Raw genomic sequence first — 17,039 nt, 5'->3', positions numbered from 1 at the left:
GATAGACTTGAAAAATGGAAAATGAAATAAAATCAAATGAAGGGATGATAATGGCAACTTGAAAGAGACAGTCTCAGGGGCGATGAGTTTTCAGTGGACCCCTAGTGTGGCTGATGTTCTATTCTCAGTTCGATCGGCGGTGGCTGTAGAGGTAGTATAGTATAGTATAGTACGTACTATGGTATATAGTATATAGTACGGAGTATAGATATACTATATATACTACCTAGGTATATACTATTCTATATATTCTAGTATACTGTATCTACTGTACTGCACTGCACGCAATAGTAAACCCTTCCGCATCGAGACCTGCAGTCAGCATAACAGTCATAACAGTCATTCCACGATACTACTAGTAGTAATAGTAGTGAAATTATACTAGAATATAGAATTAAATAGACTAATTGACTTTACTATATACTATACAGAGTCATACCTAGGGCAACTACTAGGGTAGGTCTCTGTGAGTCTATGTATCGGTCGCATGTCTAATCTCCGACTGCAGTGACCAATCAGAGTCGCCAATTCCAAAGCTGCAACCAGACATTGGGAAACAGTGGTAGATAGTACTTTCAAGGTGACTACTAGTTACTGTAGTTAGTACCTCGGATAACCATGAATACCTACTAGTATTACTAGTAGTAGTAGTATACTTAAGGCTCCAACTTAGATACTACTACATTCCATGGTTGCTATTGTCTGCTCAAGGCAGCTGTCACTGCCCGCAGTGTTCTAAATATATCTCACATAAGCAAGCCAAGCATCAACCATTGATCGGCCAACTGCAGGCAACTATCCACACCGCCAGTGGCCTAGTACCTGGGCAGGCTACTACTAGTACTAGTACAATGCATGATATTTACTACTCTTTTACAATTCAAGTCATTTTGATAATAATTATGTTTATTTACTAGAGATTAATCATATCTCATACTCATATCTGCACAGCAGCGGCGCAACAAGACGCCCAGCAAAGATCCCAGCAATGAAGGAATCATGACAAAAACAAAATAAGCTATACAATGCAAATGCGAAACAAAGAGATCTACTCTTTATCCTCCCATCTACGGGCAGCACGAACGGAACGAAATGACTATGACAATGGCAATCACTGCTTAGTCGAAGCGCGACGCTCCTCCTCACGGGGAGCCTCGGGCATCCAATCATCCGCATCAAGGGCATTCATATCATCTTCCTGGGCATTGAGGTGGTGGAAAACAAGCCAGAAGATAATACCAGCCGCGAACGAAGCGCAAGCCAGACCGACAAACATCCACAGAATAGCCGGGTCGAACGCGGCGGGGGTCAGGGCCTCGGCGAGGGCTGAGCCGAAGGCGTTGGTGAGTAGGTACATCGACTGCACGAATGACTTCATGCTGGGAGGGGCCTTGGTGTAGGCGTACTCGAGACCGGAGACGGAGGCGAAAATCTCGGAAACACCAATGAACACGTAGGCTGGGGTTTGAATGGCGATATGCACGTTTGATTGCGCGGCGACGCCGTCGGTGATGGTGCTGTTGGCGTAGATCAGGTGCTGCACGATCGCGGCGTACATCATGGCCAGGGAGGCGACGACGAATCCGAGGGAAATACGGGTGATGGGACGGAAGGGGATGCGGAGACGGCGCATCAGTGGGTAGACGCAGGTTTCCAGCAGGGGGATGAAGACGATGATGGAGATGGGATCGAAGTTCTGCATCAGGTCGTTGGGGACGCCGTGGCCGGCCATTTGACCGGCTTGGGAGACGAAGTTGCTGGAGAACTGGCCGTAGACAACCCAGTAGATAGGGTAGAAGGCGAAGACGCGGCAGGCGACGAGGGCACGCTTCAGCTCGTCGATGAAATGATCATCCCAGGGGACGGCGGACGAGTTGCCGTTGTGCTCGAGTTGCCAGCTAGGCTTGGGGGCGTCCATGTTGCGGTTCATGATCATCATGCCGAGGGCCTTGAAGGCGTCGGTGATGATGGAGCCCTGAGGTGGGCGGACGACGTAGTACTTACGTCCGAGGCAGAGGACACAAGTTCCCATGGCGAACATGCACAGGCAGAGAAGGTAGCCGGACCAGAAGCCGATGTACAACTCCATGTAGGGGGTAGCCAGCAGGGAGAGCGAACCGACGTTGATGCATCCGTAGAAGATCATGTAGATGCGCTGGATGGTCAGGGCGGGGTCAATGATAACGCGCTCGCCCTTCTTGGTGGTGGACATAGCCATCTTCTTGCGCTTGTACTGGTCGGCAATCAGAGGGGCGACGTTGGACTTGATACCACCAGTACCGAGACCGATGATCAGAATAGCCACAATGAAACCACCCAGACCGGCACCGTGCTCCAGAGCAGCGGGGATGGAGGTGCAGACCAGGATGAGCAGACCGACGAGGTAGACGATGCAGAAGTAGACAATGGTCTTGTACTTGCCGAGGTACTGATCGGCGACAATGGCACCGAGGATGGGAGTCACGTAGCACCAGAATTGGAAGAAAGTGGTCAAACCGGTAGCACCTTGGTGAGCCATACCGAGGGCACCGCGGCCCTGGCTACCGTCGAGCGGACGCTGGACGTAGTTCTGGAAGAGACCGGACATTCCATAGTAGGTGAAACGCTCGCACAGCTCGACAACGGCGACCAGCCATGCGGAAAGAGGCAGGTTCTCAGCGATGTGACGGAGGCTGGCCTTTTCCTGATCATTGGGCTCCTGGCCATCGGGGGTAGGACTCACGTCCTTGACATCGTCAAAGGCGGTCTTGTCATCGGAGACGACGATCTCCTGATTGGGCGCGTAGGAGGGGGGACTGTGCAAGGTAGGTTAGGTTAGCTCGAGTTCGATTCATGATCGATTAGATCAATGAGGCTGTATTGATACGTACACAGCCGCTACCTCGTGGTCGGTCATGGCGAAGAATGGAAGTGAGAAGCAGAACAGACAAGCCAAGGGCTGAGGGGGTCGCCTCTGCTCTATATGTACTTTGTGTACAAAAATTCGCCCCGAGGCAGTGGGGATGCTTATCGGCGCGTGAACCGAAAAAAAGTTAGCTCTGTCCACAAAGACCGTCCCACTTTGATATGGGAAAGTAATTATCTAGCTTGGGTCTCCTCCTGGGTCTTCTCCGGTGGCCAAAGATAAACCAATCGTCCGTTGTTCGCGGCCTGCCAACCACGGATGGGATCGGCGGTCCCTTTGTGAATGGCGAATCGTTTTGTTTCATTCGAGATTGACCCACAGAATGTAACCCCGCGGCACGGACGCAAGCGATGGGAAAAAAGTGTCAAGCACGCGAGAGATGCAGTGGGCATGGTGGGCCCCGAACTGTTAGGCAATCAACGGCCAGGAAATGCCGGCCGGAGTCCCAGCTGACCCAGGATATTAGCCAGGCCTTATCTGCAGTAGCATGGGGTGGGATGCATTTCCAGCCAACGGAGGCGTCAGCACATAATCATCTTAGTAGGACTTTGTACTCTGTACTCAGCAGTACTCGGTATCAATTATCATCGACCGCAATTGATAGTTGCAGTTTGCAGTTGAATTGAGTTGAGTCTCCGAAAACAGTCGGAATGCCGGAATGCGCCACGGGGAGTCCGCCACAACCCGATCGTTGGTTCGCAGAGTCTGCACTCGGAGTCCATCCGGCCTCCCCGGCAAACAAAGAAAACCAACCCTAGTGTGAGATACGGATAGATTCGCGGGATTTGGATTTGGTGACTGCGTGGACTTTGCTAATTAGGACATGCCGCCACCACACCACGCGAGGAGCGGAGGTGCCGCGGCGTGCAGCGGGCGATGGGCTCATCCGCACTCCTATCTCTGCTATCCAATCCTTCCGCCTTCGCCTTTGCCCGAGGTGTTCGGTTGTTGTTGGCGTTGGTGTTGGCTGATGCGGCTGGCCATGGCTGGCCATGGCTGATGCAGGCTCCATGCGTGTATTTTCCCCCTTCCCCGTGTACTCCGTAGGTTCTCGCCCCTTTCCTTTCCCCGTAGTGGATGATATCCTCGGTAATCTGTCGATTTTCCGCCCCAACACCCCAGTTTCAATCCACTGCAACGTTGGACCCCCGCGACGAGTTGGGGAGGCTGGATGCTTATCGCGTGCAGGAGTCCAATCAGCGGTTACCAATGGGAATTGGTTGCGCTTTGAGTTTCGGCCATGGTGTCTCACTGGGATGTTACCCCGGAGTCCGCTGTGCGGGGAGTGTACCAATGCGTTCAATCAAGCTGGTACAGATCCAGGGCTGGACTGGGCTCAAGCAGGTTGTCATCCTGGGCAGTGGCAAGTGAGCCCGAGATGTGATCCATCGTAGCTGCAAGGGGAGTCGCTAATATCCGGGGTAATTTTTCTCTCGTAAACGTAAAGGTCGAGGTTCGACCTTGTGTGGGCATGGCGGGTTCAAGCGAAGGTGCGGTGGAGTCGGGCGTCCTCTCGACCACCCTGACGCCAAGGTCGGGAGATAAGAGGTGAGTCGTGAGTATTGGTCATACTATGTCTTGGGTATAGGTTTGGTTGAATCGAGTATTCTGGAGGTGCATTGTATGTGATCTGATGTTGGATGAAGTCAAGGGAAGTGACTGCAGGCAGTAAAAAGCTGCAAGAAGTCAAGACAAGCCTTGCGTAAGGCAGCTGGGGGTACGCCCGTCTAATAAACCGTGTTGGCAATGCTTATCGCTCCGACTTCGCTCTGGTCGACCAACGAGATGCTCGTGGCTGGGTTTAGTCTCTGCGAAGGGCGCGGCAACTGGGGGAAAGGTGAGCGGCCAAGAGTGCCCAGGCTGGGCAAAGATTGGCAGGGACAATTGGTGAGAATGGGTAAAAATGGGTAAGAATTGGCAAAGCATTGGTAAAGCATTGGCATTGGCCCTGGGAGATCTGCTATGTGAATTGGTAGAATCCTCCTAAAAAGTATCCGTAGTACGTGAGGCTCAACGTGGAAGATGGCGAAGCACATGATCAACTGCCGCTACTTCCTTCGACTAACACACACACACACACACATTCTCTCCCTCTCTTCCCAACTCCAACTCCAACTCTACTCTACTCTACCTCATCTGACTCTTCTTCCTCCTCTTCCTCCTCTTCCTCCTCTTCCTCCTCTTCCTCCTCTGCCTCCGAAATCGCTGCTCAATGGCGACATCGTCAGCCACCCGTATTCGCCAGAGCCAAAGCCAGTGGAGTCAGACATCTTCCCTTTCCAGTCGCCGCCATTACAGAGTGGAGCAGAACAGACACACCGGAAATTTGAATATGTATCTCCTCCGTGGCTTCCGGCTTCCAACTTCCGAAGAATAGGCCATCCAATTCCTAAGGTCTACCCAAGTACGATCGCGGTCCAGCAAATCCCCTCGGCCAAAGTCCACTCTCCGGCTCCCTCCACCCATACTCCATCACCCTCGCAATCCAAGACGCCGTCTCCGCCCCAGCCAACAAACAAACAATGTAAAACGTCGCGTCTAGTCCTGAACTAATCCCCCCCAGCTGTCACTACCTGAACCCGCGATTCACGCACATATCCCCCATCTACGAATCGTCGTTTCACAATTCGCGGTATGTCTTTCGTCCCGTTGCCGTGACCGTTACCGTTGCCGTTGCTGCTGGCGCCGGCGCCGGCGCAGATCCCCCGCAACATCTCCAATGCATGCTGGTGCGTCGTCACTGTTGTCCCGGGCAGAATCCCCGCCGCACCGAGCAGGAATGCCCCCGTGCATATAGAGAAAATAATCCGAGGTCGGGACGGGTTTGTCCGGGCGTATGCGCGAACGAGATCTTTCTCCGGCGTCTTGTGCTCGACTAGGGCGTGGATCAGGGTTGGGGCGGCGCCGGGCACGATGAGAATGTTGAAGGTACTGATGATTGGGTAGGCGTTTGATAGGAGCATGTCTGCTCTTATCTTTGTTGAGCAGCTCGTTGTAATGGTTTCGTCGCGGGCGATGGTCGTTATTTCGAAGATTGGTTGTCCTTGAGGCTCACTGATGTCGCCGTCGTCTTTGCCTTTCTCTTTGTCCTTGTATCTGCACGAGACGTGGGAGAGGATCTCGATTGGTCCGGTGAAATCGAGGATGTCTGCGCCGTGGAATATTAGGACGGCGACTTTGTAGACTATGGGACTCATTGTGTAGGTACTGCTGGTAAGTGTATATACTAGTAGATCCTTTTCAGGTGGTTTGTAGTTTTGCATTGGGCTTGAGGTCCATGGTTCGGAGTGTAGGGGGGACGGCGTTGTGAGTAGATATAGAGTTATGGCGCAATACCGTTTGAGTTCAAGTTGGCCATGAACTCTCGATACTATCCAGCTACAGTCGTGTGACCCCTAAGAAATGATATCTGCCGACATCAGGGTTTATTGAATTCACTTTCGGGCTCGGCGGTGCAGAAGGAATGCCAGTGGCTACTCCAGTACCAAATGACCCCAGATAGTCTCAAGTATATCAAGTATAGTTTCTTCCCACCATATCCAACCAAAACAGACATCTCACATAATACTAGTCGTACTAGTAGTAATATACCAATACTATCCCGAACTAATTATCCCCAGTCATCATGGAATCCTCTCCCTGTTCTTCCTTCTCCATCATCTCACCTTCCACTCTCTCCGTAATAATAGCACTCAATCCCAAAGGAGCCATAATCCCGCCCTGAAACAAATATCAGCCGACAAAGTTATACCCAAAGTATAACTAGTATACCACGGCAAAGGCAACTTCCAATGAACTCACCGAAGTCAATTTCAACTCATAATCCGGATCAACAATCCAAACAAGCCTACGAACCATCTCAAACAAACAAATCTTCATCTGCAACACGGCAAACCCCTGTCCCAAACACTTCCTCGAATGCGCATTAAACGCAATAAAATGACACTGCACCGTTTTACTCCGCACCGCCCCATGAATCCCCTTCACATCATCCCCCCCACCTCTCAGGCCGGAATGTCCTCGCATCGCTTCCCCAAACATTCGGGTCCGTGTGTACCCCGTACGCATTCCACCCCACCCACGTGTGATTCGGAATGGGGACTTCGCCGCCCAGAACAGCTGATGATATCGTTACGCGGTTTATGAGTTGTGAGACGGGCGGGTAGAGGCGGAGGAGTTCGAGAATTACCGCGTACAGGTAGGGTAGACTGTTTATTTGGTCTGTTGTTGGGTTCGATGTGGAGAGGGATAATACCGCTGCGCGAAGTTTGTTTTGGACGGTGGTGTTTGAGCCTAGGACCCAGATTGCGCTGTTGAGGAGTTGTTGGGCGTTTTCGTGTGCGGTTAGGAAGGTTACTTTTAGATTGGCGCGGTATTGTTCGGTTGTTATTTCGCCGGTTGATAGGGCTTTGTCGAGGCCGTCGACTACTTGTTCACCGTCGGCGTCGGTGGTTTGGATTCGTTGTTTGACGGTTTCCACTATGAGGTCGCCGAATTCTTGCATTATGGAGAAGGCGGTTGCGCGTTGGGGGAAGAGGGTTGGGTAGCGGTCTAGATCGGGGAAGTTGAAGAATAGTGGTTTGAAGAGGGTTTTTTTGATGATCGTTTGGAGTTGTTCGAGGCGTTGGCCTGGTTTTTCGAGGCACTATGTTCAAGTTCGTGCGTGTCAGTAGATGTACTTTATTGAGGATATAGTTCGCTGTGGATGAGGTATACCTCCAAATCAACATTCATAAAATTAATCCCCATACAACTCAATGCCCACCGTTGAATAATCGGATTCACCATGACACCTCCACTATCCAAACTCTCCTGCTCTTCAATAAGAACATCCACAAACCGGCGCGACTTCAACAACAAAGGCCCCGAATCCGTAATCCGCCTCTGCAACCCCGGCTTCATAATCGAAGTATACAACTTCCAATTCTCCCCATGCGCATTAATAATATTATCCCCAACAAGCGAGGCAATCACACTCCAGGGAATTTTCTTCTGGGATCCTGCTTTCGCATACACATCTTCGTGCCGGAACATGTCGACTAGTAATCGCGGTCTGGTGGCGAGTACATTCCACCGTCCAGCGAACCAGATCTTCACGGCACCGTATTTTTCCAATTTGGGACGCAGCCATTTGTCGTAAATGTCGTCTTGGCCCATGTCGCTCCATAGCCCCATTATTGAGATATAGATTGGTACTGTTGGGATGTTTTGCGGCATGTCGTGAGGTATGCGGATGTACCAGTATAATATTAGGAGGAGGGAGAGGAGGACTGCTAGGGCGCTGCGGGCAAAGTTTAGGAGGGACCAGTCCATGGTGGAAGATAGGTGGATAGGATGGAGTTGAAAGACTCGAGGCTGCCAGCGGAGAGGGGAATTTGAAGTTACTATAGAGTCCTGGTTCATCTGGGCAGCCTTTTGATGGCCGTTGCTGTCGTGTGTATCGGCATGTAGTGCTGACTACCACCGCTTCATTAAGGCTTCACAGCCGGAATGGACCGAGTCGGATACTATGTGCTAATAGTAGTTAATAAGGTCCAGTGGAACGTGCTGACGGTACGGCTGAGCTGAGATTCTGTATCACCATGGCGAGGCTAGACTTTCGTTGGTTTGTGCGGTCTTCGACTTGGAATGCAGCACACTCAGTAGTGGTAACCTTGGAAACTTTGGAACTCTGGTTAGCTCGAGTTTCTTTAGTGTTTGTGTAGAAAATCTTGAATTCGTTCCAAGATTTGGAGTAATAGTAGTAAAATTATATACCCAGGTCACGGTGGCCAGAGGAGGACAATTGAGGGCAAGGTTTAATACTGCATGAATCACCCTGGGCAATGCTGTGTATACCGTGACTTCCAGTAACGGTTGGCTGGGATTGCGATCTGACTAGAGCTTACTTACTACACCCCAACGCTAAGTGACGGTAAATTGGGCGCCGAAAAACTACCTTTGACGCCGTTTTAGGCAAAAAGTCATATTTTAGGTGTCAATCTACTTAGTCTATCCTAAAATAGTAGTATGTAAGGTGTGTCCTAAATAGGTAAAGTGTGTATTACGCGGGTCGGTTAGACCAAGGAAGGTCAGCCCTCGGAGCTGCGGGTGAGTGCCAGGTCTAGGAGCTTAGAACTAGACGCCTGGACTAGAAGAGTCCATGCAAACCTAGCAAACATCGAGGTCTTTGAGTAGGCAATCTGTTAACATTTTCGTTTCCACCGCAAAAAATGATTGGTTTTGAGAGTATTATGGGTGAGCCCCACCAATGAACCCCGCCGCCCCTTTTCTCATGAACTCTGGCATTCTCCTAGGCTGCATACATCTTTATTCATCTCATGTTTACCATGAATTCCCGATAGGATAATTTGTCTCAAAATCCACCATTATATATTCCATCATGGCAGCTAGGGCCCCTCTATGCCGTGACGATTACACGGTCGGATGGATCTGCGCTTTACCCCTGGAGATGGCAGCCGCAAAGCTTATGTTGGACGCCATACACCCGAATCTACCTCGCCCACCGACAGACCAAAACACGTATATTCTTGGAAACATCGAGAAACACAATATTGTTATTGCCTGTTTACCAAGTGGCGCATATGGCATTGTATCAGCTGCAACGGTAGCGACCCAATTGCTCTCTAGCTTCCGCTCTATCCGTTTTGGGCTTATGGTCGGTATCGGTGGAGGTGTACCAAGCAGCAACGCAGACATTCGCCTAGGCGATATTGTGGTGAGCCAGCCAGCAGAAACATCCGGAGGCGTAATACAATACGATCTTGGTAAAACATTAAGCGGCGGTCAATTTCAGCGGACGGGGATGCTTAATCGGCCACCTAAGGTCCTGCTGACTGCCCTCGCTACCCTCCAAGCCCACCACTTCACAGATGATAGTCGAGTTCTTGAATTTCTCTCTGACGCCCAAGTCAAAACGACCCCGCGCAGAGCTACAACTTTTACACGGCCAACTCAAGAGGACTGTTTATATCAATCAGAATATATCCATGGAGGATCTGCTACATGTATCGATTGTGATCGATCTAAACTGGCTCTGCGGTTTTCACGAGACCATCAAGAACCAGTGATCCACTATGGACTGATAGCATCTGCAAATCAGGTAGTGAAGGATGCTAGACAGCGAGACCAGCTAGCTCGAGACCTAGGGGTCCTCTGTGTGGAAATGGAAGCTGCAGGGCTCATGAATGACTTTCCTTGCCTAGTGATTCGAGGTATCTGTGACTATGCTGACTCCCACAAGAACAACGAATGGCAAGGATATGCGGCAGCAGTGGCAGCAGCCTATGCTAAAGAACTTGTCTTGGTGGTTCCGATTGATCAGATTGAAACTACTCTAACAGCAAGAGACACGCTAGCAGATCCTGGTAAGAGATCATGAGTTTCAAACTATATCACTTATTGCCTAATTCGAATTCATGACTAATCAAAGTTTCTGTGTATAGTCCACCGCTTCAATGTCCCTCTAGACCTTACCACAGTGCCTGTAATTACAAATTTCGTGGGAAGGCAAGACGAGCTAGACAATCTATGGCAGTATTTACAACCGACAGATACTCCATCTCAGAAAGTTGCAATTCTTCACGGGCTTGGCGGAATGGGAAAGACGCAGCTAGCGATTCGCTTCGCGCGAGATCATAGAGATCATTTCACGGCCATATTCTGGCTAAGTGGCAAGAATCGCGATACACTCTTGCAATCGTTGAGCTTTGCCATAAACCAAATACCAGGACAGGGTTGGGATAGCGAGGCCACTAATGACAGAGAAGTGGAGCAACGAGCTAGGCATATGTTACGTTGGCTAGCATTGGATGGCAACTCGCGCTGGCTAATCATTTTTGACAACATCGATCAATATTCCCCCTTCAACGGCGCTGTTGGTGATAGATATGACATTCGGGAATTTTTCCCTAAATCAGACCATGGCTCCATTCTTATCACTTCTCGACTTCAGGACCTGAGTGAGCTAGGAAAGCCTTTCCCGGTTTACAGGCTTGACTCTCATAACTCAATTCAACTACTCCTACAAAGCAGTGGACTATCAGCAAGGGACACCACTAGCAAACTTGACAGCAATCCAGGTACTATGGCACTTGATGAATAGATATTATAGATTATGCTAATACATATAATAGATGTCCTTGCTCTTGCTAATCGTCTGGATGGACTGCCTTTAGCTATTGTTATCGCCGGGGCATTCATGCGTGAAACTGGAACCAGCATCACTGAGTACTTACAATACTACCAAGAATCTTGGTCTGAGCTACAGCTACAATCAAATCCCGGTCGTCAGTACCAGCAAGGCAATATACTGCAAACATGGATGATCTCATATCTTGAGATCCAGAAGCGTGACCCAAGCGCAGCACACCTTCTATTGCTACTTGCTCGTTTTGATAATCATGATATCTGGTACGAGTTAGTGAAGAATGGCTGCCATAGCTCAAACGTCCCGGACTGGCTCAAAATGACTATATCAAGCGGACTCGCGTTCAAAATTGGTGTGAAGTCTCTCATCCGATTCTCTCTTCTTGAGAGTAAGCAACAAGAAGGAAGCTATACGATACACCCAGTAGTACAAGACTGGTGCCTTCATGTTGCCAACACAGATCAAAATGTGAACTTCACGCAGCTTAATGAGCTGGCACTTATATCTGTTGGATACTCTGTGCCCAGTGAAAGTAATAGGGTCTGTTCAGAGCTTCAGCAACGGCTTCTTCCACACGCCAATCATATATATCATCTAGATTGGTCAGATGATAATATTGAGACATGGTGGGCATTCCTTCGTTTAGGGGATCTTTACATTAATCAAGGCAAGCTGAAGGAGGCAGAAGAGATGTTCCAGCGAGCTCTGGCAGGATATGAGAAGGCTCTAGGTCCTGATCATACATCTACTCTTAAAACAGTCAACAACCTTGGTGTTCTCTACAAGGCCCAAGGCAAGCTGAAGGAGGCAGAAGAGATGTTCCAGCGAGCTCTGGTAGGATATGAGAAGGTCCTAGGACCTAATCATATACATACTCTCGATATAGTCAACAACCTTGGGGGTCTCTGCCTAAATAAGGGTAAGCTAAAGGAGGCAGAAGAGATATACCAGCGAGCCCTAGCAGGCAAGGAGAAATCCCTAGGTCCTGATCATATATCTACTCTCAATACAGTCAACGACCTTGGGGGTCTCTACCTAAATCAGGGTAAGCTAAAGGAGGCAGAAGAGATATACCAGCGAGCCCTAGCAGGCAAGGAGAAAGCCCTAGGCCCTGATCATATATCTACCCTCGATACAGTGAACAACCTTGGTGTTCTCTACTATGATCAGGGTAAGCTAAAGGAGGCAGAGGAGATGTACCAGCGAGCACTAGCAGGCAAGGAGAAGGCCCGAGGTCCTGATCATATATCTACTCTCAATACAGCGAACAACCTTGGTGTTCTCTACGAGGTTCAAGGCAAGCTCAAGGATGCAGAAGAGATGTACCAACGAGCTCTGACAGGCAAAGAGAAGGCCCTAGGTCCTGATCATATATCTACTCTCGACACAGTCAATAACCTTGGTGTTCTCTACAAGGTTCAAGGCAAGCTCAAGGATGCAGAAGAGATGTACCAACGAGCTCTGACAGGCAAAGAGAAGGCCTAGGGCCTATGCATACATCTACTCTCAATACAGTCAACAACCTTAGGGGTCTCTACAAGGCTCAAGGCAAGCTGAAGGAGGCAGAAGAGATGGACCAGCTGTACCAGCAAGCACTGGCAGGCAAGGAGAAGGCTCTGGGTCTAGATCACGATAAAACTCAGTGACCTGCGGAGACGTTGAACGCATTAAGCATTGCAGTTGCTAAATAGTGCCTAATTCTCTGCAATTTCTTACTAACATGGCTCCTTGTGAAGCGCTAGGGTAGATCTGACTTGTCGAACGATTGCATGTATTTATGCTCACTACTCTTTGCCACCGTCGCATTTTGAGATCTATTGAGTCTGTAGCTATCGTTGTATCATATATATATATTTATTTCCAGGGATCAAGCTTTCGGGCGATCTTTCGGTAGCTCAGGATGTTTGTGTCAGAGTCCTACCAATAGGAGATTCTCCGTGAATAAGTCCCAATTTCCCACCTCAATAACGAGTTATACCAGAAGGAGTTTCGGTCTGCTTAGAAGTCTTACGGATAAAGCGTTGTTTGACTGCGCTCGGAGTTCTTCCAGGGAACGAATCGCGGATTCGACTCTATAGTAATTTTTGGGAGTCTCTCAGCTTCACTAATCGGCGCTCGTCTTCGTCGGGCCACTTCCTGCGCGTGATATTGCCATGCTTGTATAGTCGTAGCTTGTCGAACAGGATTATCTATATTGCTACAGTGCTTGATGCAATGATACCGTATGCGTGCTGTAGCGTTTTTGTTACAAGCTGAAGCACCGCGAGATTTTCTTTGAGGATATCGGTATCGGCGAGATTATCAGAGAACTTAGCCTCAGCAATGGCCAGGCTATAAAATCGCTTCAGATATTAAGATCGCATTCCTAAGCCCGGAGAGATAGTTATTTGTATAGTCCTCTTCGCTTTCAAATAACGAACTTTTGGTTTTTAATTAACTCGCTCGTCTTCGTGACTTGCCCCATGGTGGCAGTGTATGATGGTCCTGGGATCGAGCCAGCCCGGATATGAAGAATCAAAGATTATGAGAGGATTTCTGTTAAGGTTTATTGAATGGACAGCGGGATAGAGCCTGCATTATGAAGGAAAGAGTGGATGGTACAGAACAGATGAGACTCGGACAATTGCTACCTACTAGTACCTAGGTAGATACTAGGTGGGGGATCTACAGGCCCAGATATATATTCCGGTCTAGCACTTAGTACCCCCCTAGTGTCTCCTAGTACTCCAGGGCTAACTAGTACTACTACTAGTAGTACTACACGGTGACTCTGAATCATTACCTTGCATCCATCCACTACGTACAGCTACTAGAACCAATTATCTGAACGAGGAATGTCCAGTAAACTTAAGTATTGAACTATGAAACCATAAACACGGACCAGTACCAGCCACGCACGACATATGCCTCATAAAATGCGTTGTTAAGGGTAAGATACATGTCGCAAGCAATCAGGTCGTCGCTGCATATTCGCAGCAGTAACATAACTGGATATCATCACTTTTCACTTTCACTTCACTCCAGGGACCCATCAGGGGGCCATCAAATGTCAAATGAAACACCCGTGGACGCCCCCGCGCCATCTATCCATCCACCGGGTGCCACAGCCAGCAACCACTGCCACTCCAATTCCCCGTCTCGATAGATCTAGACAGTGTACTTAGCCTTGGCACGGGTGCTACCACTGTGCGCAGAATCAGTGTGTCCAGAGAACTCAACCACATCCGCCTCATTGAGACGAAGCACCTCCTTAAACCGACGCCCGATCGCCTCGAGAATATCCTTGCCCTGCGCGGGTGTGCGGGTACTCTTGTCGCCCTGGATGCTCTTGCCCACGGTGCGGGTCCACAGTCCGACTCGGTAGAATCCCTTGCGCACATTGACTACCACGCCCATGACTTCGTTGTCGGCGTCTTGCTCGAGCGTCTCGCCGATGGCGGCTAGCTGTGCGTGTAGCCAGAGGTCGTCGATGGGGACGGATCGCTTGTCTTTGAATTGGTATGACCATTTGCCGCCGTGCTTGTTCTGGGGGTCTTCCCATTCCGGTCGTACGCCCTTCTTGAAGAGGTGGTAGTCGGCCTTTAGGCCGAGTTCGGAGGTTGGGGTGATGTTGTTCTGGTGGTGTTGGTGTTAGTGTAAGCCTTGGAGGATAGGATAGGTCTTGCGGGTGAAGGAGGATGGAGGGTGCGGTCATACGTAGATGCCCCAGAATTCTTCGACGGAGCTGAATGTGACGACTTCCTTGAGTAGGTCGTTCCAGTTATCGCCCTAGTAGTGAATTGCGTGTTAGCGATGGGATGCGCAGTGTTTGTTAGTACTAGTCTGGTGGCCGGCTTACCTTTCCACTGGGGGGGCTTGGTGAACCACAGAGTCCACTCGTGCATGAGAGGGTGCTTCACGTTGAAGTTCTCGGGGTCATGGAAGACGGTGACCTCGTCGGTCGAGGCGGAGACCGCAGGGGCGGCATTCTCGTCCGTCACGGGGTGACCATTCTCCACGGCAGCCATGGTGGGTGAAGTTGTGGTGGGTGAGGGGTGGGAGAGGGTGAAGTTCAAGTTGTGCTAAGAAGGCGAAGGCGGAGGCGGAGGGGGAAGATTTTCGGGCCGGGAAGGTGCCGTCGGTGGACACAAAGAGACGTGAGGACTCGGACAAGGTGAAGGGACTCGAGAGGCGATGGGATAAGGGAGGATGGAATCTGCACCAGGCAGGAAAATGAGGTACCCCGGGTGATTGAGTGGTCGGGCGGGAAATTTCGAAATTCTCGAGACTTTCCAGTTGGGCGATGCGGACCACAAAAACTGCCTTTCCTTTTTGGGATGGGCGGGTAGAGATGCACCAGAAAAGTAGTAGTTAGTACAGTATATTAACTACTAGTACTGAGGAATTAAATTGAACAGTAATGTTTATCTTATTTTATTCTATTTATCTTGACTCGGACCAACAGTACTCGAGTACTACTAGTACTACGGTCGCAAATCTCAAATCTTGAAAATCTCACATCACTGTGAATCTAACAATATATATACCGTGACCTATCATGAACAAACCAAGCCAAACCTGGCAAACCTGAAACTTGAAGCAAACTTGAACCGGGGAATCATAAGACCAGACAGAACCTCTATATGCCAATGATCGCAAACAATGCACATGAAGATGATGAGTGAATGAGGATGGATGCCCATTACGCCTCATCGCTGTTCATCAAGCTGAGGAAACAGTTCCAGCCTGGGAAATAAATTAGTCCAGACACATCGGGAGAGAAAAAAACGGAAAAATAGGAGAGAAACTCACCCAAGCTAATCACATTCACCACCAACACACGCAACTCCAGTGGCACAAATGTAAAGTTGACGCCCTGCACAAACGGCCAGACCATACAATTGGCCTTGTAGGCCGGCAACCAGGAGTGCTTCAACTTTTCGAGCGGAGAACCACCCTCCATAATGGCCATGGAGGAAAGGAAGGCGGTCAATTGGACCGGCGCGAAGATAAATTGGTCACAGCCGACACGGGCGAGGGTGGTGGTCAAGGTAGTGTTGAGAACGACATGACGCTGCAGGAAACCGAACCATTTGGTAGCGACGGGACCGAAGACGGCTAAGAGGAGCGAGGTATTAGATTTTAATCTTGCGACAGAGGGGAGAGGGTCATTGGGGTATTGTCGGTCGTACCTCCGCCGTAGAGGGCCATGCGCCCGGTGCGGGCAAAGTCGTGCTTCTCGAGACCGCGGCGGTCGACGGCCTGTTGGGCGAGGGGTGTCGCCGGAGGCGAAGAGTACCTGCGATTGTGAATTAGCGACAGGCTCGACAGGACGGAGGGCATAGGGCGGAGAGGGGAGAGACGTACAGCGCTGGTGATGCTGGCTGTGAGGATGGGGCGCTTGGCCAACTTGGACTGGTACCTGAATGAAGTCAGTGTTTCGTTTTTTTCCTCGGAGAAGGAGAACCGTGGAACGAACCAGCGCAACATGGTGAGTGTGAAGGGAATTAAGGAAGAGAGTAGGTGAGTGTCAGCGAGAGGAGGTGAGAGGAAGTCGGAGAGAAAAAGAAAGTATTCCAGAAGTCAAGAGAGAACAAGAAAGGCGGGCCCGCATGTTTAAATTGCGGAGTCGAGGAAATCGAGGGGAGGCTATCGCTTCCCAAAGGGGAAATGCAGCCGCGTCGGGAGGCTCAATTTGGGGTCGGAACAAGTGTACATTACAGTATAGTATAGTATATAGTGTAGTATATAGATATAGAATATAGTATATGTATTATGGAATTAGAGATAGACATATTAGGGCACTGTTTAGGGGAAAGTAAATAAATAATGAATGTTGAATAGTCCGAGTCTGGTGTGATGATGCGCATCATCCTGCTTGCGAGGGCAGGGGCAAACCTGTTTCCCCGGATCAGATCAGGTGATCTGGATGGTTGGTGCCTGATGGTGCAGGCACCAGATGTACTGTGGTCACATGACACACCCGTGCTAGCGCACGGGTATACC

The 17,039-nt window shown here is 49.8% G+C and overlaps 6 protein-coding genes across 6 annotated transcripts; 1 reads left to right on the top strand and 5 right to left on the bottom strand.

The window, feature by feature from the left end:
* Window positions 1-1,111: 1,111 nt before the first annotated feature.
* On the bottom strand, window positions 1,112-2,896 carry N7481_008719 (peptide MFS transporter; the record flags this gene model as incomplete). Its single annotated transcript, XM_057267938.1, has 2 exons — window positions 1,112-2,795; window positions 2,871-2,896. 2 exons carry the CDS (start codon window positions 2,894-2,896, stop codon window positions 1,112-1,114), a joined length of 1,710 nt encoding a protein of 569 aa, XP_057118615.1.
* Window positions 2,897-5,454: 2,558 nt separating this feature from the next.
* Window positions 5,455-6,102, bottom strand: N7481_008718 (uncharacterized protein; the record flags this gene model as incomplete). Its single annotated transcript, XM_057267937.1, has 1 exon — window positions 5,455-6,102. One exon carries the CDS (start codon window positions 6,100-6,102, stop codon window positions 5,455-5,457), a length of 648 nt encoding a protein of 215 aa, XP_057118614.1.
* Window positions 6,103-6,511: 409 nt separating this feature from the next.
* On the bottom strand, window positions 6,512-8,218 carry N7481_008717 (Cytochrome monooxygenase xanG; the record flags this gene model as incomplete). The annotated part of the gene is given in 4 exon segments (XM_057267936.1): window positions 6,512-6,625; window positions 6,677-7,024; window positions 7,041-7,550; window positions 7,622-8,218. 4 exon segments carry the CDS (start codon window positions 8,216-8,218, stop codon window positions 6,512-6,514), a joined length of 1,569 nt encoding a protein of 522 aa, XP_057118613.1.
* A 1,069-nt stretch (window positions 8,219-9,287) lies between these two features.
* N7481_008716 (uncharacterized protein) lies at window positions 9,288-12,700 on the top strand (the record flags this gene model as incomplete). Its single annotated transcript, XM_057267935.1, has 4 exons — window positions 9,288-10,272; window positions 10,351-10,986; window positions 11,041-12,502; window positions 12,583-12,700. The coding sequence occupies 4 exons, from the start codon at window positions 9,288-9,290 to the stop codon at window positions 12,698-12,700; spliced, it is 3,201 nt and encodes a 1,066-aa protein (XP_057118612.1).
* Window positions 12,701-14,201: 1,501 nt separating this feature from the next.
* On the bottom strand, window positions 14,202-15,061 carry N7481_008715 (eukaryotic translation initiation factor 4E; the record flags this gene model as incomplete). The annotated part of the gene is made up of 3 exons (XM_057267934.1): window positions 14,202-14,669; window positions 14,751-14,822; window positions 14,873-15,061. 3 exons carry the CDS (start codon window positions 15,059-15,061, stop codon window positions 14,202-14,204), a joined length of 729 nt encoding a protein of 242 aa, XP_057118611.1.
* A 674-nt stretch (window positions 15,062-15,735) lies between these two features.
* Window positions 15,736-16,523, bottom strand: N7481_008714 (Mpv17/PMP22 family protein; the record flags this gene model as incomplete). Its single annotated transcript, XM_057267933.1, has 4 exons — window positions 15,736-15,779; window positions 15,846-16,151; window positions 16,226-16,455; window positions 16,513-16,523. 4 exons carry the CDS (start codon window positions 16,521-16,523, stop codon window positions 15,736-15,738), a joined length of 591 nt encoding a protein of 196 aa, XP_057118610.1.
* Window positions 16,524-17,039: the final 516 nt, after the last annotated feature.

This window comes from Penicillium waksmanii, assembly GCF_028829765.1.
Source record: "Penicillium waksmanii strain IBT 27052 chromosome Unknown utg000008l:1.0-5622682.0:1.0-5626561.0, whole genome shotgun sequence".
NCBI classification, from domain to species: domain Eukaryota; kingdom Fungi; phylum Ascomycota; class Eurotiomycetes; order Eurotiales; family Aspergillaceae; genus Penicillium; species Penicillium waksmanii.
This window is presented reverse-complemented; position numbering and strand designations above follow the sequence as displayed.